This window comes from Pinus tabuliformis, chromosome J (assembly GCF_031772625.1).
Source record: "Pinus tabuliformis cultivar Carrire ecotype Pingquan chromosome J, CPIR1, whole genome shotgun sequence".
In the NCBI taxonomy this organism is placed as follows: domain Eukaryota; kingdom Viridiplantae; phylum Streptophyta; class Pinopsida; order Pinales; family Pinaceae; genus Pinus; species Pinus tabuliformis.
The window spans coordinates 875,201,276-875,224,536 of NC_142295.1; the positions used below are offsets into that span (position 1 = coordinate 875,201,276).

Here is a 23,261-nt window from a genome sequence, read left to right on the forward strand (position 1 = left end):
GATCGACTCTGGGTCTAATTCATTGAAATGCTAGGTTAACTCATGGGATGGACACTTGGAGTGGTGGACTAGCTCCTAGGGGTCCGGAAGTACCCGAGGGAAGTATGTAAGCTCTTGTTTTGTTGATTCCACTTCATTAAGATCACATAGGAGGTCGAATCTAATCATTGTTACTTTGGGTAGACCTGGCCAGGCAATGTTATAGAAAGTAGTCCCACCCATGTTCAAATCTCTGGAGGTGTCACCCATATGACCATGGTGTAGGAGGATACAAGAAATATGAATGAAAGTCCCAAAACCAACTCCGACCTCCATTCTTTTGGTGTTTGGAATTGATTTTCAAGTAGTCCTACCCATGTTCAAATATCTGGAGGCATCACCCATATGCGCGTAGTGTAGGAGGATACACACAATATGAATTCAAGTCCCATTACCAACTCTAACCTCTGGAGCTTTTGTGTTTGGAATCAATTTGCAAGTAGTCCCACCCATGTTTAAATCTCTGGAGGCATCACCCATATGCCTGTAGTGTAGGAGGATACAAGAAATATGAATGAAAATCCCATCACCAACTCTGGCCTCTGAACTTTTTCTATTTGGAATCGATTTGAAAGTAGTCCCACCCTTGTGAACATAGGAAGTAGTTTGAGATAGTTTTGAAAAATAATTCTAGTATTGGAAAGTAATTCTATTTTGTAATTCATTTTAATAGAAAAAGTGAAATTCTTATGTTTAGTATTTGAGCCTAAGATTGTATATCATGCATAACTTAGAATAGGAAGAATCTTAAAAATAGATTCTTTGCTAAAAGTATATAAATAGGGGAAAGTAGAGGCTTTCAACACACTTCAACAGTTGAGTAGGTTGAGAAACATAGAGGGAGAGAGAGTGGGTAACTTGGAAAGAGATGTTTCCAACAACACTCAGTGCCATACAGTTGCATGGATAGCACAATATGGATTTTTACAGTCATACAAACAATATTGTTCTGATCCATACAATTATATAGATAGTCCATACATGTGTCCATACAATTTCTATGGGAGGACAAACATCTATATAACAATTGATTTTATCATTCCAATGTGTGTTTGGTATCCATACATGTGTCTGTACAGTTTGTATGTGCATGACAAATCTGGTCAAAGTATGATCAAATTTGTAACTTAATATGACCTAAGGAACTAGTGACAACCAACAATTGTAGCCAAACAAAAGATAGGAGGGCAAAATAAAATCCCCTTTCAAATTAAATTAACAATGAGTACAAGAGCAACATGAAATGATATAAACATAGATGAACAAGAGTGTTGTCCTAAGAATAAAAACCCTAGAAAGTGGCGAAGGGGAAGTAAAAGAAGCGTTGCATGAATTAGGGAGCCACTAACACTAGAGGAAGTAGACAATCCTTCTCATCATACAACTTAATGGTATGGATATCAACACCACATGTTTGTCAAATAATTTCCTTTAGAAATATGCCTAGATTAATAGGGTTGTGGTGACTAATCCTAGTTGACATCAAACTACTCTTGGTTACCAGTTGAAGTGGAGGTGGAAGAAGAAGTAGAACCACTCCTCACATACAGGGTTGAAGAACTCCTACTAGATGGGGAGAAACTGGTAGTTCTTCTCTGAGTAGGTGTTTTGTAGTTGTGATGCTTCTGAGAAGCTTTATTTCTCATAGGTGCCCTCAACGTAGCACAGTGTGGAGCTGTGGTGGTGCAGGCAAGGGATAAATGATGGATGGTTATTGCATTTTCCAACCAAGTTTCATGAAGTATTTCAATCCCCCGTTTTCCTAGATCTAATGAAAAGAGATGGCATTGTCGCTAGATGCTCTAGAATTGCTCTAAAATAGGCACAATCTAAGAGAAAATGTATCTCTAATTTGCAAGACAAGACTTTGTTGATTGAAGTGTTTGAAGAATGTTGATTAAATTATACCCAAGTCCCTACGGATGAAATAAAATGTCCCTCTTATCTCATTCAGATAAGAGATTTAAACATCAAGTGCTCCTTATTCTCTACCGCAAGAAAAGAGCAAAGTATGCAAATCATTTCTTCTAGGGGAAGATGGTGATCTGTCTCAACCCTCAACTAATGTAAGAAAATATAAATCTTCCATGAGGAAAGGGAAGCCCAATAGATGGAACCGGAGATAGTATGGAAAAACAAAGGATATAATTGTGTCATTTGTTGTTCAGTTCTTATCCCATATTTATGATAGATAAGTGATTAAAGATGTATAAAGGATAGAACTACACTTGTTTATATTCACTTCTTATTCCATATTCCCAACTCATTCCTACTTGAGCAAGACATTTATTCTTTCTCATGGTTACCCTGATAATCATGATTGTGATACTACATTAGTGCCACCATACCCAAGCCTTCTTACTGTTGTTAGTTATAAGTTATGATCTAGTTTCAGTTGATGGGGTTCCCATCTAATGGGTAGCTAAAAATAACTTTGCATTCATTACCCAGTCCTTTTCTATAAGACCCATCAGAATTTACAGGCTATCCACTTTGTCCTCCATGCCAACTTTACCTCTACTACCCACATCTCCCATTGGGCATTAATTCCCAAGCTAGTAGGTGGAATTTTCCAACTAGTGTCTAGATATGAATTTGCATGAAGTCCTCATGACCAATCCATGTTGAGGGTATCCTACATCTACATACATGCAACTGGATCAGTGGTCACTTGGAAAGTCCAGTTTAAAGTTTAAACACTGTGATTCATAACTTGGAATGTAAACACATTGTCTTATCTATATCAAACTGTAATCAAGATAGTTATTCTTTGTGTTTACATGGACTTTGTCATTTGATGCCAATAAACTGTAGGATCCCTTGGTGTTTTTCTTCTACAAGTTTTAGACAACATAGCCATTGGGCACAAAGAAAATGGCATAAAATATTGACAAAAAACAAGAATTCTAAGAAGATCCACTTTGTCCTGTTGGGTGTGTAGCCTAGTTATCTTCTTTATTCATAGGTATCACCACATTGGACCCTATTTCGTAATGTGGTGGCAACACCACCCATAATATTTGCCCTACAATGGGGGTCCAAGGGGGCGACTACAATCTTTGGGAGACCCCACTAGTGGGGGATTGAGGGCGGCACCCCTAAAGCTAAAAATAGATGTAAAATTGCCATGTAAAATGTTTTAATTTCGTAGTCAATCTGGGCCATTCACTAGGAAGAGATCTAATGGTAGAAGTTATGTTTAATTTATGGTTTTTTTCCCTAGAAGGCAACCCCTTGCTATATATGAGGGAATTGTATTGCATATATGTAGATCTGTATTCTGAGTGATAAAGAGAGAGGATATTGTGTGAGGATGAAGAGGGTATTACAATGAATCTGCTGTAGGTTGTATCTCTTCAGTTTGCTAGATAATATAAAAGGAAGGACTGGTTGTTTCTCCATGGACATAGCCCAAATTAGGTGAGCCACATATATCTGTGTCTCTCTTGTTTTATGTGTCTTCTGTGTTTATATTTCTGCAATATTTTTTATGTGTTCCATTTCTCTTTAATATATAATTTTCTAACAACTGGTATCAAAGCCGAAGGTCTATTTGGCTGATAAACTCATATGAGAGAAGGGTTCCTAGTTCGAGTGGGAGCAATGGCGGACGATGGTAGGCTTAGGGTCAAAAAATCTAATGACCAAAGCTACCAGTTGTGGAAGATGTAGATAGAAGATTATTTGTACCAGAAAGATCTGTACCAACCATTGAGTGGAAAGGAAAAGAAGCTGATGAGTATGACAGACATAGAATGGGATATTCTTGACAGAAAGGCACTTGGAACAATATGGTTGTGCCTAGTGGGTCAGTAGCATTTAATATTTCAAGTGAAATGACAACAGAGGGTTTAATGTTGGCATTGTCCAAACTATATGAAAAACCCTCAGCCTCAAACAAGGTATTTCTTATGAAACGTTTATTTAATATGAAGATGTCAAAAGGTGGATCTGTTACTGATCATTTAAATAAATTTAATATAGTTACTAGTTAGTTGAGTTCTATAGGGTAACTTTTGATGATGAATTTAGGGCTCTGTTATTTCTGTGCTCATTGCCAAAAAGATGGAATGGTTTAGTTATGGCCATTAGTAAATCTATCTCTGGATCTAGTACTTTAAAGTTTGATGATGTTGTCGGTGCAATCCTTAGCAAGGAAATGCGATGTAAAAGATATGCCGAGACATCAGGTAATGCTTTGACTACAGAGACCAGGGGATGAAAAATGGAGAGAGGAAAGAGCCCAGGATATTGAAGTAAGTCAAGGAAAGGCAGATCCAAGTCCAGATCAGGGATCGTGTGCTAGAAATGGGAGAAGAAAGGACACCTGAAGAAAGGTTGCAAGTCTTGGAAGGGAAAAGAACGATACATGCAACAAGAAAACAATCATGAAGTGAATGTGACAGGTGATGTGTTGCAATATTCTTTGATTCTTTCATTAGAAAATATTATTGATGCTTGGGTGGTATATTGAAGGCCCTTATTCCATGCCACACCTGATAGGAAACATTTTCATGATTATGTTCAAGGATATTTTGGATAGGTTCGATTGGGTGATGATAAACCCTGTAAAATCATTGGAATTGGTACAATTTTCATAAAACAATGGAATGGAAATCAATGGCTATTGAAGGAGTTAAGGCATGTTCCAAATATGAAGAAAGATATAATTTCAACAGGATAGTTGGGAGGTGAAGGCTATGTGACTACTTTTATAGATAAAACCTGGAAGGTCACTAAAGTATCCTTGGTAATAGCAAAATGAGAAAAGGTTGGTACATTTTATTTATGCAATGGTATTTCTAATTTTGTTAATGATTTAGCCTCTACAGGAGAAGATACAACATTGTGGCATCATACACTTGGGCACATGAGTGAGAAGGGGATGCAGATTCTTCACTTAAGAAATTTGTTTCTAGGTTTGAAGCATGTTGATTTAAAATTATGTGAGAATTGTGTTTATGGAAAATAGAAGAGAGTCAGATTCCTCAGAGTTGGGAAAGAAAAGATGTTAAAATTGGAAACTAGGGCCAAACTCCATGTGGATCATATTATTCATGGCTGATAATATTTTTTTTAGATTCCTCTCATCGAGAGGTGTAGTACTAATATAAATATCATCCGATTCCGATAAGTATTTATGGAGATATGAATTTATTTTGATTATGGAATAATTATCAAGCTGACCAGCAACTCATGTAGGCTCAGAAGCCCAACAATTGCATCTATTTAATCATCAACAGTTGTGTGTAAATACAGGAGGTATTTTCCTCATTTGGACTCACTCAACTCATCACATCTCTCTCTCTACTACGCAGAAAAGAGGCTCTTCTCCTACTGCGCAGAAAGAGACTCTTCTCTCACACGTGTGGTAGGAAGACGCAGAATTTAGAGCTGCAACTACAGATCATAATTTTGACCAACATTGACCATCAAACTCCCTCCTCAGAACTACGTTGTAGTTGAATTTGGATCTCCTCTGAAGGCCGCATTTTTTGGTGAAGGAATCAAGCCGATCCGATGGTCAGTTTGCAAGATATTGTCTGCCTAGTTTGGCTGATCTAGGGTTTGCTACTGCTGATGTAAATCAGATTTATGTACAATTTCTCTCTGCTGAATTATTGAAGATAAAGAAATATTTGATCAAAGGTTTTCCCCACATTGGGGTTGTCCCTAGCTAGCCGCCACATCTTGTGTCTCTTGTCTTTGCTTTTTTTTTTTGATCGTTTAATGTTCTACCTGCACTTTACTTTATGTACATGTGATTGCTAATCTATGGATAATAATAAGAAAAATAAGTAAACTGCTCTAAGCATAGAACATACCATAACTTAACATGGTATCAGAGTTGAGGTGAAGACAAATCTTGAGCAAGAGCAAGAGCAATCATCGAAGAGAAGATTGGCAAGGCTATCCTAAAAGAACTATGGGGTCCTCAACACTCTTCCCTACCAAAGACAAGCTCCGTGAGAAAGCTGACTATCATGGATGGAAGATGTCTCTCGATCTAACCTTAGAAGTTCAAGGATTGTTGGATTATGTGAGAGGCAATATTGTTGAGCCTCCATCAAATGCACCCACTGCTGCCAGGAAAAAATGGAAAACCGATGAAGTCAAAACAAAGAAGGTCATCCAGGACTCTATCGACAAGCACTTGGTGGCCTACATCTCTGACCTGAACACCTCCAAGGAAATCTACAATAGAATCGTGAGTTTATTTAAAGTTAATGATGCAAATCAAGTCTTGTTTCTTAGAAATAAGCTGAAGGAATTAAGAAGGGAAAAGATGAGAGTATGCAAGCATACTTCTTAAGAATCACCGAGATCAGGAATGATCTCCTATCTATTGGGGAGATTATTACTGATAGGGAAATGGCACTCACGACTGTTGGAGGATTACCATCTGAATGGTACGTGTTCAGGACTACTCTTCTGAACAATAATGTAATTCCTGGTTAATGGCTAGATGCATTCAAGAAGAAACAAGGGTAGAAGAGAAAGAAATGCCCATGCCTAAAGGTCCTCCTACTCCCTTTTCTTCTCATGCTAGGAAAAGAAATAATTCCAGGACTAAATCAAAGAGAAAAGCTGGACCTAAGGGTGGAAGAAAAGGACAATGTTACATTTTCGATAAAGCAGGTCACTATACAGGGGAGTGCCCTGATAGAAGGGACTCACATCGAGACGATGATCAAAATCCCTCTCATGGAAATCAAATGAATGGAGAATTTAATATCAAAGGTAAAAGGAGTGTTGGAAATCAAGGAAGAGGACAACCATTCAAGAAGGCTAGAAATTCCAAGTATGAATCCAACACTGTTGAAAATAAGCAGGATGAATATTATCTACCAGCTACTCTATCTACCTCTACTCCTTCAGACTCAATAGGAATTTGTCTGATGGATAGTGGTGCCTCAAGGAACTTCACTGGTTACAAAGAAGTTCTCCATAATCTGATAGAGAAAGAAACTAACCTGGAAATTGTCCATGGAGATAATATGAAATATCTTGTGAAATGTGTAGGCAATGTCTCTCTTAAATTGAATCAAGGTAATACAATCCACATACAGGATGTATTATATGTACCTAACCTCAAAAATAACCTAGCATCCATCTCAGCAATGGAAGACAAAGGCTACAAGGTGACCTTCAGTAATGGCAAGGTACGTATATCGAAAAATAATGTTAAAGATGCGTTCACTCTTGGGTTTCGAGTTGATTCATTATATCAGGTCGATGGAAGTCTGATAGGTGTCATGTCTTGTGACACATCTCTTCAATCTGAACTTTGGCATCGAAGGTTTTCCCATATTCATTATAAAGCTCTACCTGATGTAAGACAAATTGTAACATGGATGCCCGAATTCCGAGTAGAGAAAGAAGGTGTATGTCCGGGATGTGCTAAAGGAAAGCTCAAAAGGGGACCATTCCCCTCAAGCCAAAGCAAGACCTCCGATATATTACAATTGGTCCACTCAAAAATATCTGGTATGATGTCTGTGAACTCCTTGGGAGGATATTCATATTACCTCACTTTTACAGATGACTATTCTTGAAAGACTTGGATATACTTCTTGAAAAATAAGGATGAAGTGTTCTCTTGGTTTTGACACTTTAAAGCCTTGATCTAGAATCAAATCGAAAAGAATATCAAGATCTTAAGGACTGATAATGGGACTGAATATGAATCTAACGAGTTTCATGACTTTTGCAAAGAGGCTGGCATTAAGAGGGAGACTACTACACCATATGCTCCTGAACAGAATGGTGTGGCAGAAAGGAAGAACCGTATGATTGTGGAAGTTGTCCGTGCCATGCTCCATGATCAAAGACTTCCGAAGTTTCTATGGGCCAAAGCTGCAAGCATCGTCGTATATGTATAAAACCAATGCCCTCATCAAGCATTGGGTTCCAAGACTCCTGAAGAAATGTTCACCGATAAGAAACTTTATGTATCTCATTTTATAATTTTTGGAAGCCCTGTATATTTTCATGTGCCGAAAGAGAAAAGGAATAAATTGGGTGCATCTGGAAAGAAAGGAATCTTCGTGGGCTATGGTGAAAATACTAATGGCTATAGAATCTATGTAGTCGGTCAAAGGGAAGTCGTGATTAGTCATGATGTCACCTTTGAAGAAGATATGGCTCTCAGCAAGGTAGACAATCTTCCGACTTTGAGGAGCTCTCAAGAAGCTGACGCCAGGGAACCAAAAGAAAATGATGATGAAACAATGCCTGATGTGGAAGAAACCATCGATCCTATTGATCAACCTGAGCCTTCCTCTTCTAGGAAGAGGCCCTATTGTCTTAGGGGGCTACTCGATGATGTTGAAGGACACACTGCACCTCGAGGAACCTTCCGTGAAAGTAAGAAACCTAACAGGTATCAAGGATACCTGACCATTATGAGCATGATCATACAAAATGAGCCTTCATCATTGTCAGATGCCATCAAGCATCAAGTATGGAAGGATTCTATGACCAAAGAAAATGAGTCTATTATGAACAAAGATGTCTGGGAAGTAGTTCCCAGACCCCAGGACAAGACAATTGTCACTTCTAACTGGCTTTACAAGATAAAGCATGCAACAGATGGAAGTATGAAAAAATATAAGGCTCGTTTTGTCGCTCGTGGTTTCTCCCAAAAGGAAGGTATGGACTATGATGAGATATTTGCACCTGTTGCTAGATATACCACCATCCGCTCAATCATAGCCCTTGCAACTTCACAAGGATGGAACCTACATCAGATGGATGTCAAGACCGCATTCTTTCATGGTTCGATCAAAGAAGAGGTCTTCGTGGAGCAACCCAAAGGATTTGAGATTTATGATCGAAAATCTCATGTATGCAAGTTGAAGAAGGCTCTCTATGGGCTGAAGCAAGCACCCCGAGCATGGTATGAGAGGGTCGATAGCTAATTGATGAAGCTAGGATTCACTAGAAGTGAAGCTAATCCTAACTTTTACTTTAAGGTTGAAGATGAAAAACCTCTCATAGTGGTGCTATATGTGGATGACCTCTTTCTAACAGGTGCAAACCCTCTCATTCACAAATGTAAGATAGAGTTGGCTTCTAAATTTGAAATGAAGGACCTAGGACTGATGCACTATTTCCTAGGACTTGAAGTGTGGTAGAAGCCAGGGGAAATTTTCCTATCTCAAGGAAAATATGTGGTGAAGATATTGGAAAGATTTGGTATGGTGGACTACAAGCCTGTAACTACCCCGATGGAGCTTGACTTCAAGAAGTTAAGAGGTAGTGCTACTGGACCTGTTTTACGAAATGCCACCGAGTATCGGCAACTCATCAGAGCATTAATGTTTTAGTGAACTCCCGTCTAGAGATATGCTTTGCAGTCAACACATTAGGTCAACATATGATTGAACCTCACCACATACGTTGGATTGGTGCTAAGAATCTATTAAGATATCTTCGTGGCACAATTACATATGGGTTAAGATACACTGCCGGAGATGTGAGACTACTTGGATACACTGATGCTGATTGGGCAGGCAGTGTGGTGGATCTTAAAAGCACTTCCAGGTGTTGTTTCACTTTGGGATCTGCTTCGATATCTTGGATGAGCAGGAAGTAGAAGTTGGTGGATTTGAGCACCACCGAAGCAGATTATATTGCTGCTAGCATGGCCTCCTATGAGGCAGTCTGGTTACGAAAGCTCTTCAGTGAGCTGTTTGGATTTACATTGGATACTGCCGTGATCCTGTGTGATAACTAGAGTGGGATTCATTTATTAGAGAATCCCGTATTTCATGATCGCTCCAAGCATATCGATATCAAATACCACTATATTCGAGATATGGTGCAGCGGGGAGCTATAAGGCTCCAACATATCAGTATAGATGAACAGGTCGCCGACATTCTGACAAAGCCCCTACGAAAGGTCAAATTTTTGACTTTTCAAGAACAACTTGGTGTCATTCAAAGACCCTCTGATGAGGGTCCTGTATGATGTATTAAGCTCTGGGAGCTCCGGGTGGGTGTGGGGTACTTCTTGGAGCAACATATGACCACAGAGTGAAAGAATAAAAAATTTCCCTGTAACACCCTATGGCGATTATGTAGCAGGATGATTAGTTCTCCTATGAGGTCTGGATGATGTGTTCTCCATGATGATTATGTAGCAGGATGATTAGTTCTCTTGTGAGGTCTGGATGATGTGTTCTCCATGACGATTATGTAGCAGGATGATTAGTTATCCTGTGAGGTCTGGATGATGTGTTCTCCATGACAATTGTGTAGCAGGATGATTAGTTCTCCTGTGAGGACATGATTGATTAGTTATCGTATCGAGGCATCCTACCCATGCAGTCTGGGACTCATGGGAAGTACCTCTCATCTGATCAATGAGCAGGGAAATGAGGATAGGGACCATAGTAGTACCGATGGATGGATCACTTTATCTACCATACTCCCTATGCTAGGATGACCTTCATTGATCTGCGATCAATGATACTGGTCTGGGACCAGTGGTAGGAGTTGTACTCACTATGACACTAACTTCGGGTTGGTTGAGGACTAGTCTGGGACCAGTGGTACACACTCTGAGACTGACTTTAAGTCAGTGGAGGATGGTACGATACATCCTCGATCATTTCTTCCTCTTCATAATTCGAACAAAGCAGAGAAAAGAAAAACAGAACAGATCAGAGTAGGCAGAATAGAGCAGAGCAGAGCAGGGGTCAAGTTGTACAGGGTAGTGCATTTGATGGATGAATAGTAGCAACCGACAGACGAATTGCAGATGGAGTTCTCCCTAGTTGAGAGGGAGTGTTAAAATTGGCAACTAGGGCCAAACTCCATGTGGGTCATCTTATTCATGGCTGATAATATTTTTATTAGATTCCTCTCATCGAGAGGTGTAGGATTGATCTAAAGATCATCCAATTCCAATAAGTTATGGAGATTTGAATTTATTTTGATTATGGAATAATTATCAAGCCGATCAGCAACTCATGTAGGCTCAAAAGCCCAACAGTCGTGTCTATTCAATCATCAACAGTTGTGTATAAATACAAGAGGTATTTTCCTCACTTGTACTCACTCAACTCATCACATCTCTCTCTCTCTCTACTGTGCAGAAAAGAGGCTCTTCTCCTACTGCGCAGAAAGAGACTCTTCTCTCACATGTGTGGAAGGAAGACGCACAATTTAGGGCTGCAACTGCAGATAGAAGTTTGACCAGCGTTGACCATCAGACTCCCTCCTCAAAACTGCACTGTAGGTGAATCTGGATCTCCTCTGAAGGCCACATTTTTTGGTGAAGGAACCAAGCTAATCCGACAGTCGGTTTGTAAGATATTGTTTGCCCTAGTTTGGTTGATCTAGGGTTTGCTGCTATTGATGTAAATCAGATTTATGTATTATTTCTCTCTGCTGAATTATTGAAGATAAAGGAAGATTTGATCAAAGGGTTTCCACACATTGGGGTTTTTCCCTGGCTAGCCGCCACATCTTGTGTCTCTTGTCTTGGCTTGTTTTCTATCAATCATTTAATGTTCTATCTGCACTTTACTTTATGTACATGTGATTACTAATCTGTGGATAATAATAAGAAAAATAAGTAAACTGCTCTAAGCATAGAACATACCATAACTTAACAAAAGAAGAGCAAAAAATTAGAGCTTGTGCATACAGATGTATGGGGACCTGCTCAGGTATCATCTCTCGGTGGCTCTCATTATTATGTTACTTTTATTGATGATGCAACCAGAGAAACTTGGATTTATTGTATTCGAAATAAATATGATGTATTTGATACTTTCAAGAAATGGAAAACTTTGGTTAAAAATGAGACAGGAAAAAGGTTGAAGTGTCTCATATCAGACAATGGAGGTGAATATTGAAGAAAAGAGTTTGATAGGTACTATTCAGAGAATGGAATTCACAAAGAGAAGACAATTCCAGGAACACCACAAGAAAATGGTGTGTCAGAAAGGATGAACAGGACAATCATGGAGCATGCAAGGTGCATGAGATTGCATGCAGGATTGCCTTTACCATTTTGGGCAAATGATGTAGATATTTTTGTTTATCTAATAAACAGAGGGCCTTCAAGTTGCTTGAATGGTGGTATTCCATAGGAGGCATGGATACGTAAAAAGGTAAACTACTCATTTTAAAAAACTTTTGGTTGTGAAGCCTTTGTCCACATTAATAAAGAAATAGAACAAATCTTGAGGCAAAATCAAAGAAATGTACCTTTATTGGATATGGTGTTAATGATTTTGGTTATCGCTTTTATGATTATGAAAAACACAAAATCATTAGAAGCAAAGATGTCATGTTCAATGAAAAGGTTTTGTATAAGGATCCGCTACAGGAAAAGAAACATGAAAAATAAAATAGAGAATACATAGTGCTGGATGACATCACAGAAAAAGTGAAGGTGCCTGAAAATCATAATGATCAACAACAAAAACAAATACAACAAAAACAAGCACCTCAAACACACGAAATTGGTGTTAGAAGATCTACAAGGATAAGTAGATACCCTAAACGATACTCTCCTTCATTATATTATATATTGTTTACTGATTCTGGTGAACCAGAATGTTATGAAGAAGTAGTGCAGGTAGAAACCAGGAAGAAGTGGGAGCAAGCCATGAAACAAGAGATGGAATCCTTAGCACATAACCCAACTTGGGACTTAGTCTGGTTTCCTACAGGTAAAACAACATTGCAGAATAAATGGGTTTATAGGTTGAAGGAAGAAGATGGAGGTAGAAAAAGGTATAAATCTAAACTTGTGGTGAGGCGGTTTGCACAAAAAAGGGGTATAGATTTTGATGAGATATTTTCTCTTGTTGTTAGAATGAATTCAATCATAACTATTTTAAGTCTAGTAGCAGTTGAAGATTGGCATCTTGAGCAGTTAGATGTAAAGACAAACTTTCTCCATGGGGATTTAGACGAAGAGATATATATGCAGCAACCACAAAGATATGAGGTAAAAGGGAAGGAGAAACTAGTGTGCAGGTTGAAGAAGAGCTTGTATGGTTTAAAACAGGCTCCAAGGTAGTGGTGTCTAAAATTTGACAGGTTTATGTCTGAACAAGGTTATATTAGATGTCACTTCGATCATTGTGTTTATATCAAAAGGAAAAATGATGGAAACTATATTATATTGTTATTGTATGTAGAAGACATGATTGTTGCAGGTTCTAAGATGCAAGAAATAAATGTGCTCAAGAGAAAATTGGCGAACTCATTTGCAATGAAAGATTTGGGTGTTGCAAAACAAATCCTTGGTATGAGAATAACTAGAGATGGGAAGACTCGAAAATTAGCGTTGTCTCAGAGTGAGTACATAGAAAATGTGTTGAAAATATTTAATATGCAGAATGCAAAACCAATTAGTATACCTTTGGCTATCTATTCAAGCTAAGTAAGGAAATTTGTCTCGAGACTCGGGAAGAAATGGATTATATGTCTAAAGTTCCATATGCATCAGCAGTTGGAAGATTAATGTATGCAATGGTCTGCACAAGGCTTGGTATTGCACATGCAGTGGGAGTTGTAAGTAGGTACATGAACAATCCAGGGAAAGAACATTGGATGGTAGTGAAGTGGATTCTCAAGTATTTGAGAGGTACCACAAATCAAGAATTATTCTTTGGTGGTTCAAACATTGCTCTACAAGGATATGTTGATGTAGATATGGCGGGTGATAGAGATAACAAGAGGAGCACAACAAGGTATCTGTTTACTATAGGTGGAAAAACTATAAGTTAGGTTTCAAAACTGTAAAGTGTTGTTGCACTCTCAACAACCGAAGTAGAATATGTTGCTGCTAAAGAGGCTAGTAAAGAAATGATTTGGTTATAAAGGTTTCTGGATGAATTGGGTAAGAAGCAGGAGTTGGGCAGGTTATACAATGACAGCCAGAGTGCCATACATCTTGAAAAGAACTCTACATTTCATTCCAATACTAAACATATATAGCTCAAGTACCATTTCATACAGTCAGCATTCGAAGATGGACAGTTGAAGCTAGAAAATATACACACTAGCCATAGTCCTGCAGATATGTTAACAAAAGTTGTAACCAGGGAGAAACTGAGATTCTACTCAGTTTCAATTTGTCTTCAAGTATGATGAAGAAGATGAGAAACAGCAAGGTCCAAAGTGGAGTCATTTTCCATCAAATGAAGCAGTAGTGGAGTTGCTATAATTAGTCTCCAAGTGGGAGATTGTTGGGTGTGGAGCATGATTATCTTCTTTATTCAAAAGTGTCACCACATTGGACCCTAGTTCGTAATGTGGCAGTAACACTACCCATAATTTTTGTGCTGCAAGGGGAGTCCAAGGGGGGCGGCTCTGATCTTTGGGAGAACCCCCCCCCCCCCCCCTTGGCGGGGGATCGGGGGCAGCGCCCCAAAGCTAAAAATAGATGTAAAAATTCCGTGTAAAATGTTGTAATTTTGTAGTCAATTTGGGCCGTTCATTAGGCAAAATTATGACAGTAGAAGTTATGTTTAACTTAGGGTTTTTTTCCCTAGAAGGCAACTCGTCGCTATATATGAGGGAATTGTATTGCGTCTATGTAGATCTGTATTCTGAGTGAGAAAGAGAGAGGATATTGTGTGAGAGTGAAGAGTTATTAGAACGGATCTACTGTAGGTTGTATCTCTTCAGTTTGCTGGATAATATAAAAGGAAGGACTAGCTGTTTCTCCATGGATGTAGCCCAAATTGGGTGAACCACATATATATATATATATATATGTGTGTGTGTGTGTGTGTGTGTGTGTGTGTGTGTGTGTCTTGTTTTATGTGTTTTCTATGTTTATATTTCTGAAGTATTTTTTATGTGTTCCGTTACTCTGTAATATATAATTTTCTAACATTTCCTCCATGCGAACTTTAGCTCTACTGCCCACATCTACCATTGGGCATCAATGCCCAAGCTAGTAGGTGGCAATTTCCAACTAGTGTCTGGATATATATTTGCATGAATTCCTCATGACCAATCTATGTTGAGGGTAACTTGCATCTAGGTACATGCAACCAAATGAGTAGTGACTTGGAAAGTTTAGTTTAAAGTTTAAACACTACGATTCATAACTTGGAATGCAAACACATTTTCTCATCTATATCAAATTGCAATCAAGATAGTTATTCCTTTTGTTTACATCGAATTTGTCATTTGATTCTAATGAACTGTAGGGTCCCCTTGTATTTGACTTCTGCAAGTTTTATACAACATAGTTGTTGGGCACAAAGGAAATGGCATACAATGTGCACAAATCACAGGAATGCCAAGAAGATCCATTTTGTCCTCCATGCCAACTTTATCCCTACTGCCCACATCTCCCATTGGGAATCAATGCCCAAGCTAATAGGTGGCATTTCCCAACTACTGTATGGATATGAATTTGCATGAATTCTTCATGACCAATCCATTTTGAGGGTAGCCTGCATCTAGGTACATGCAACCAGATGAGTAGTCACTTGGAAAGTCTAGTTTAAAGTTTAAACACTATGATTGGAATGTAAACACGGTCTCATCTACCTCAAAATAAAATAAAGATAACTATTCTTTGTGTTTACATGGACTTTGTCATTTGATTCCAATGAACTGTAGGATCCCCTTGTATTTGACTTCTGCAAGTTTTAGACAACATAGTTGTTGGGCACAAAGAAAATGACATACAATGTTCACAAAACATAGGAATGCTAAGAAGTACGTAGTTGATGTAAGTAGCAACATTTTCCCAAAAAATAGGAATGATCTTGCATTAAAATTCAATGCATTGCAAAAGTAATTCCAGTATTAGCAAACTACTCATTCCCTTGAATGATTACATACCGCTCCATTTGTGCTCAGATATTTATTATTCTATTCAATATTGTGTAGGTTACAAAGAGGAAGATCCAAACAATGCCATTCTTTGTCTCTCCATTCTTAGATTATGCACAAATATGATAAATCTACTCCTAAAGAGGCAACAAGATATTCACCATTGGCCAAGTGGCTGGAGAATAGGAGCCATGAAAATCAAACCAGAAAAACATATTTAGCTCTAAAACCAATCACAATGAAGATCTTTTCTCAACCACTACAATATCTTTACTACCTTGTTAGACATCAAAATAATTTTTCAAGTCTTTGCACTAGCCTAGGAAACAAAGCACATCAGGTTGCATTCTGAAAACTTCTTTCACAACCCTCATACCACCTTCATTTCCACTATCCTTTTATTGCAAGCACAAGAGCCCACTAAAACTGCAACATAGCAGAACTCATTGTTGCACCTTGTCCAGCCATGCTTCACGATATCAATAGATCAACACCTTTCCCAACAGTTCTTCATTCATTTACTTTTTCTTTTGTCACAATGGAAAAAGTTGTATGATTTCTAAAGTAGACAAATTGACCACAACCATGTTTGGATGTAGATCAACATGCACAAAGAGGAAGGTTCTAACTAGAAGTTAAACCCCTGCAATCATCAAGAAATAGAAACTTCTTCAAATTAGATATGTTTACAAAGAGTTGCAATGTTATACTCAAAACATTAAGCAAAGTAGCCTCCAACCTACCATCAAACACATCAAAATGACTGGCTTAAAGCCTTAGACATCACTAAATAAGATTTGAAGCAAGATCCAAGATATAACAATTTCCAATCAAATTCAACAAATACAAAAGTGGATTGTAAAATCTACTATAAAGAACCCATCTCAAAGAAACAACAGGGTTTACATTATTACCACTAAAACAATATAAATTGTTGAAATTGAATTCCTTTGATATCACATTGTATGCAAAGCCCAATAGAATGATAGTTCTATATGCATCCAAATATTATGATGTTAAAATTCAAATATATATAAAAGAAATCATTTGAACATTCTAAACTGTAGGCTCCAACCTATCTAGGAACTGAAAGTGTAATTGCACAATGTACAATTCTTATATTAACCAAAAACAAATACAGTAGAATTGATTATAGTACTATCTTGATATCAACATGAGAAAGAGAGAGTGGATCTTCTTCAAAACCACGGCCATATTTATATTATCCATGAATACATATTTAGAATATATGTTTGTCACAAATTTGGAGACCGAATATAAAAATAGCTCTTTAGCCTACTATAGAATCTATTTTGACTAGATGAGCAACAAAATTATAGTTCTTGGCATGCATGCCCCATACCGATCTTCGAATTTTCGAGGTAAGATGTGACCGCATTGCTTGATATTCATGAATAGTATCTAAGATGCCACCCAAACACTGGTTTTGTTTTGATTAGGGGATTTGACAATAACCCAATTCATATAAATGATTGTCTTTCAAACATAACTCCATCCATTAAAGAAACAAATTTGGAGTGAAATTGGCGGTTTCAAGAAGTACCCTATATCCTCCATGTGCAGAAAGGCCATTGGGTATGTTGTAAAGTTGATCTTGTTGAAGTCTTTGCTTCAATTTCCAAAGGTTTTCACCTACATGGGATAGATACCCATAAAATTAAATTGAAGACATCACTTCTTGTGTTAATGCATGCCCCACAAGATTGGTATTTCAAGATCAATGAGTTTTCACTCAAGCTGAACTTTTCAAAGTTTAGTGTAGATTTTACTTCTTTATTTAATAGATCTGATCCATTTATCTTGGCCCTATATACAAATGAGTTTATCATTGTTGGAATTTTTGAACAACTCATGTTAGTGGTGTAAGAAGATTTTGACTAGTGAAGTTGACATGAAGGACATAGGAGGTTGGTAGGTTTTTTATGAAGTTTTCCTTGTACAAGGGATTTACACCTTGAAGATTTTAAAGATATTTCAAAGTACAGAAGGAAATAATGATCCAAGGTTATATTTTTCAACTTCATGGATGGTCAACATAATGATGAAGCCCTTAGCAAAGGAGAAGTTCAAGGACACAGAAGGAGAGATTTGATTTTGTCAATAACACTTTCTTTACAAAGAGGGAGTGTTATTTTTTCCCTATTACATCAGATACTTCTTTCTCCCATGGTGGCATACCAATCATATTTAATAGCAAAGACACAACAACAATAGGCACAACAATATGTATTTATGTAGGATACCTATGCAGTCATGATAAGGGTGCAGTTGAGGAGAATGAGGATGCAACACTCGAATGTCTACGGTATTGCACTGTAGTTATGTAGGAGATAGATTGAGAGGGTGCACGGATGCTAGAAGTTTTCCCTGTTGCATACATTATTGTTCTCTTCCATGGTGGCATAATAGTCAAGCAACAAAGGTACACCAACAACAACCACAATAGTTTGGATTCCTGTGTAGGGTACTTGTGTTGTCATAATAAGGGTGCAACTGAGGAAAATGGGGGTGCAACACTAGATTGTTTGTGATGCTAAACTGTAATCATGTAAGAGAATATTGACAGTGTACACACATGCCTTCCATCATGCATGTGCCAACCTCAACCACTTCTAGTTTTATGATTGTTTTTCCAGATTTAGCATTTCAATTTTAAAATAGATGCTTTTCTTCTTTTAGAATTCGAAATCCAGATGTAGAAGTAGGTTCTTTTTAGCTTCAATTAGCTTTTTTTCTAAGATATATTAAGCGCAAGAGCCAAGGAAACTTCCAATTTTAGGGACATCATACTTCTCTAAACATATTTAGATAATGGTTTTTCTTTTCTAATTTTTAGCACCCACAGGCATGGGCTATTTTGTTTTCTCCTCTAACCTTCCTCATCTATATTATATAAAGAATGTAGGGAAAATGTGGTTATTTTTTAATGCTTTTAAGAATGATATTATGTTGTGCTAGTAATTCTGATAGTACTTTTGAGCTGTAGCATTGTGTCATTTTTCCAGATTGAATAAAAATAGATTGCAGTTTTGGAAGTTCAATTTTGTACAATCTGTCCTATATTTTCAGTATGATGTGTTAGTAGAGAACATATACAAAATGTGTAGTTTTGATAGCCCTTAAGTTTTATTTTTTAGCTGCTTGGGTTTTCTGATTGCAGACTCTGCCTACCATGGTCAGAAAATTTCCCTAAGTCAGACCTTTAACAACAGTATGGCCAAAATTCAATCTAAAATAAAAAATTTCTAAGATCATTGGATCTAATGTTTTGTGATCTGTAAACTGAAAATTTGTTGAACATTTGCAAGAAAGAGATTTAAGTAATGGGTAAGTATAAAGTCTGGATGATGATGAACAATACTATTGTAATGAGGAGTAAGATCTACACATCATAGACATTTGTGGGTATTTCTAGAGACATTTTAATTGGAATAGTAAGCACTTTCTTCCTTCTTCACCCTTCCTCTTCATCTTGCTTGTTTTAGGACACCAGGAAATTCATTTGCCCAATCATTACAAAGCCCTGTATCTAAGAAATTTAGTTAAAACAATGACACATATGAGAAGCATCCAAAGATAATAATCTAGCTTCATTCTTTTTTCCTGGTGTGTGTTATTCAATCCTTTCTCTTATTTTTTCCTTTTATGTAAATATTGCAAGATAAAAGATATGAGGAAATTTCATTTGACATTGCCTTTTGGTATTGGAGCCAGAGTGTGAAATTTCTGTTTATTGCGATGGTTTGTGCACTATAGCTAAGTGGAGGCCTGCACGAAAAATTAAAGAGAGAGATTGCAGAAAATGATGCATCATTTGATGCCTACGTTCTTATCTGAAACTTTGTTATGAGGAGGTGTGTCTGTTGACCGGGGAACATTTTTTGTTTCCTGAGGCTGCAGTCACGGTGAAGAGGGTTCACGTAATTAAGAGAAGAAGCTGCATATTGAAGCAGCGTGGCGCAACGTAGATCCGACAAGGTAGCACAGTGAAGACAAGGTTTTGTTGGTTCAAACGTGTTATGCATTGGGATTGCTCAGTCTTGCATTTCTCGGTTCTGCTCGACTCTCAGTAGCATTTCTCGACACTCAACAACAATAAGGAGGAGATTTCTTAGAATTCTACATTATTCTTGGCATTCGACAGGAACTGCGCATCACATAATATTCCACATCGCTTGAGATGAGATTCCGATCCCAAGCTTCCAATTCCACATCCTCCATTTTTGAATGTTAGTGGATCCGGTCGTAGCAGAAGAAGTCGATGAAAATTTGGAGCCTCACTCGTCTCATTTGGAGCTTCTGATTCATGCGCGTAGGGAGATTGGGCTGGCAGAGGTTTGTGGAGAGCTTCCGATCTGTGCCAGCGTGAGAGCGGTGGTTGAATTGGAGCAGAGGGCCGAGAGGCCAGTTGATTAAATTTCCCCCTTTTTTAACTTGAGTACTTCTACGAAAAAGTATCCATTTAAATGTGGCCACAACGAAAAAATGAGCATATGCTGATTACTATTGTATGTTCCCTAATACCCTTCTTGCCTCGTAGCCATCCATAGTTGATTCTGAAGCTTCTGGCCTTGGGCTATCTGATCATACACAAGATTTGAATCCGTAAAGGCCTAAATCTGGGAAACCCTTAGCTCCAACGCTGCCAATAACCCATCCATAAGCGCCAGATGCTCGACCACCATTCTATCAACATAAAAATCCAATTTCTTCTACACTTGCATCAAGTTATCCCCATCGGGGCTCTGTATGACGACTCCTATGCCAGAAGAACTCAGACCTGATCCACCCGGCCGAATTTCAGACATGCCCTTAAACAACATTTTATAATAACTATCCAAAATGAGATCCCCTGGAGATCAATCCCGAGAGTTCCGAGGAATCTCTGCGATCATGAAAGATGCAGCAGCTCATGTGGAGAACTTACCTGGAAGTGACGTGTGGATTACCTGCAGCGTGGAAGTCAAAGGTAAACGATTGAAGCTTTAACGTCGGTGTTTTTTTTTAATCTATTACTTCAGGTTTGAAAAAGGGTTAACAAATTGGGAAAGTTGTTTTTATGGAGAGATAAGGTGTTTAATGGAGAGATATGGTGATAAATGAATTTTTCACCTTTTTATAAAGTAATTTCATTAAAAAATCATGGAAGTTTAAAAGAGGTAATAACATGAAGTTTCTTGCAATGGAGTGATAAGGTGTATAAGGAGGCAATTTTAATATTTTGTTGGAGTGATAAGTTGAATGTTGGGAGTTTTGTTAAAAACAAATTGGAGTAATAAGGTGTAATTTTTTCTTTTGTCATATTTGGAGGGTTGATTTTTTAAAAAGGGAGGTTATTGGTTTACTTCAAGGGGTGCTAAATAGTCAAAATTGTTAGAGTTTATTGTAATTGGGTGCATTCTCGGTTGAACCTGACACCCAAGGTTTAAATTTTATGGTCTCGCGTCAAAACTCAAATTGATAGGGGGTTAAGTAAGTCAATAAGTCAAGTCATTAAAATCATTCTCTTGGGTGCATTTTCGGTGGTATCTGACACCCTCATTCTATTGAAGCAAAATCAAGTAAGCAAGCGAGCATGAGTTCAAGCATTTAATTGTTAAAACAAGTTCAAGCAAGTGTGAAATTCAAGTTACGATCAAGCAAGCATCAAGAAATCAAGTTCGAAAAATTAAGCAAGTTCAAGATCAAAGCAAGCATGATAATCAAGCGAGCCAGTACAAGTGAGTGTGTCAAAGACAAAAATGGGTAAAGGAGGAAAATGTCTTCAAAGTGTAGAGTTAGAAATTAAAGAATTGAAAGAGTGCAATCATGAATTACATAACACAATTGAAATGCTTGAGTGAAAGTTAAAAAAAAAAAAAAATCAATCAAATGACCAGTACATTAGAAGCAACAAAAGATTTGCAAATTGAGCTCGATATGAAAGAACAACTCATTAATGCACTCCAGATTAAATTAAGTGAAAAGAAATATTTACTAGATGCACAATGTACAAAGAAGATAGATGCAAGTTGTGACACAGAAGGCCTCATCCAAACAACAAATGCAAGTTGTGACACATATGATCTTATTCAACTTATTGATGAAAGTTGTGACACATATGATCTAATTCACCATATTGATGCAAGTTGTAACACAAATGATCTAATCCACCAAGTTGATGTAAGTTGCGACACAAATGATCTCATCCAGCGAGTTGTACTACTAAATGATGCAACTAGTAGTACTAAATATCTAAGTGAATAATTTGATGCATCATGTGATACAATAGAAATGATTGATGCTCAGTGTGATACAGATGATTTAATGAAACCAGACCAGAATATCAGCGATAGCAGAAAATGTGAAGAAAAACAACAAGATGAACTTGAGGATGCTCCTAGCCCATGCCTTGATAGCGATCTAAGAAGGATGCACATAGTCCATGCCTTGATAGTGCTTTGAGAAGGAATGGATAAGATCTTCTTGAGATGCTCACATCACCTCTCTTGTTCATTTACCCCAACCAAATCTCATCGCTTCATCATCTTTTCCTAATTCGAACTATCTATTTGACATTGTAACAAGGAGGAGGATACAACCTTGTACCTTGCCAATCTGTTCACACACAACCATATCCTTTGAAATCTCTAAAATAAATTCCACAGATTTCATACCCTCTCCAATATCATGTGCAAGTGAATGAACAATAAAATCAATAGCATGGTCCACATCAACTATTTTCGCCATATGATGACTGTTTTCCTTTATCGGGCTACAAAGTAATGCTAGTTTTTTGTTTCTAATCATTGGCTTATTCCATCCAAGAAGGCCAACTAAAATACGAATGTAACCTTTTGATCCTATCCATTGTCTGTGCTTTTCTTTCTCCTCACTTAAACTTAGTAATTCATTAAGAGCATACAACACAGTCTGCTCCTCATCAGAATCCCGATTAGGTTTTAGTGAATCTATTATGACCATTGTATTTCTATCCTTCCACTCTTCTATAGACCTTTGGAGTATGATATTCAGTCTGAGCTCTTTACTATTTAGCACCTGATTAGTCACGGGACAAGTAGTGTGCCCCTCTGTGAACCATCTTTCAATAGAACTTCTATCAAATGTTTGACAAGAAGAAATCTCAACAGGATCTTCCATTACCTCTCGAGAAATTGGAAAATAAAAGGATTGTAAGGGAGGCAATGAATGACTTCCCAAAAAGAGCATTTTTTCATCATATTACTAATTCGACTACGACACCACTGCTAGTCAATAGGAGAAATAAATTGGCTTTGATAATACATGCATTAGATGTGGCTTCCTGTTGAGATTTTGGTCTGTTCCATTCCATATCCATTACTAACATGTGTCTTGTTGTGACAATTTGGTCTATGCCA

At 37.6% G+C, this 23,261-nt stretch overlaps 1 protein-coding gene across 1 annotated transcript; it reads right to left on the bottom strand.

The window, feature by feature from the left end:
* Window positions 1–22,425: 22,425 nt before the first annotated feature.
* Window positions 22,426–23,022, bottom strand: LOC149229467 (U-box domain-containing protein 44-like). Its single transcript, XM_089381044.1, has one exon. It carries the CDS (start codon window positions 23,020–23,022, stop codon window positions 22,426–22,428), a length of 597 nt encoding a protein of 198 aa, XP_089237170.1.
* Between the last annotated feature and the right edge of the window lie 239 nt (window positions 23,023–23,261).

What these genes read in the sequence shown, in the direction of transcription:
- LOC149229467 (XM_089381044.1), bottom strand. Translation starts at nt 23,022, where the DNA reads ATGGAAGATCCTGTTGAGATTTCTTCTTGTCAAACATTTGATAGAAGT.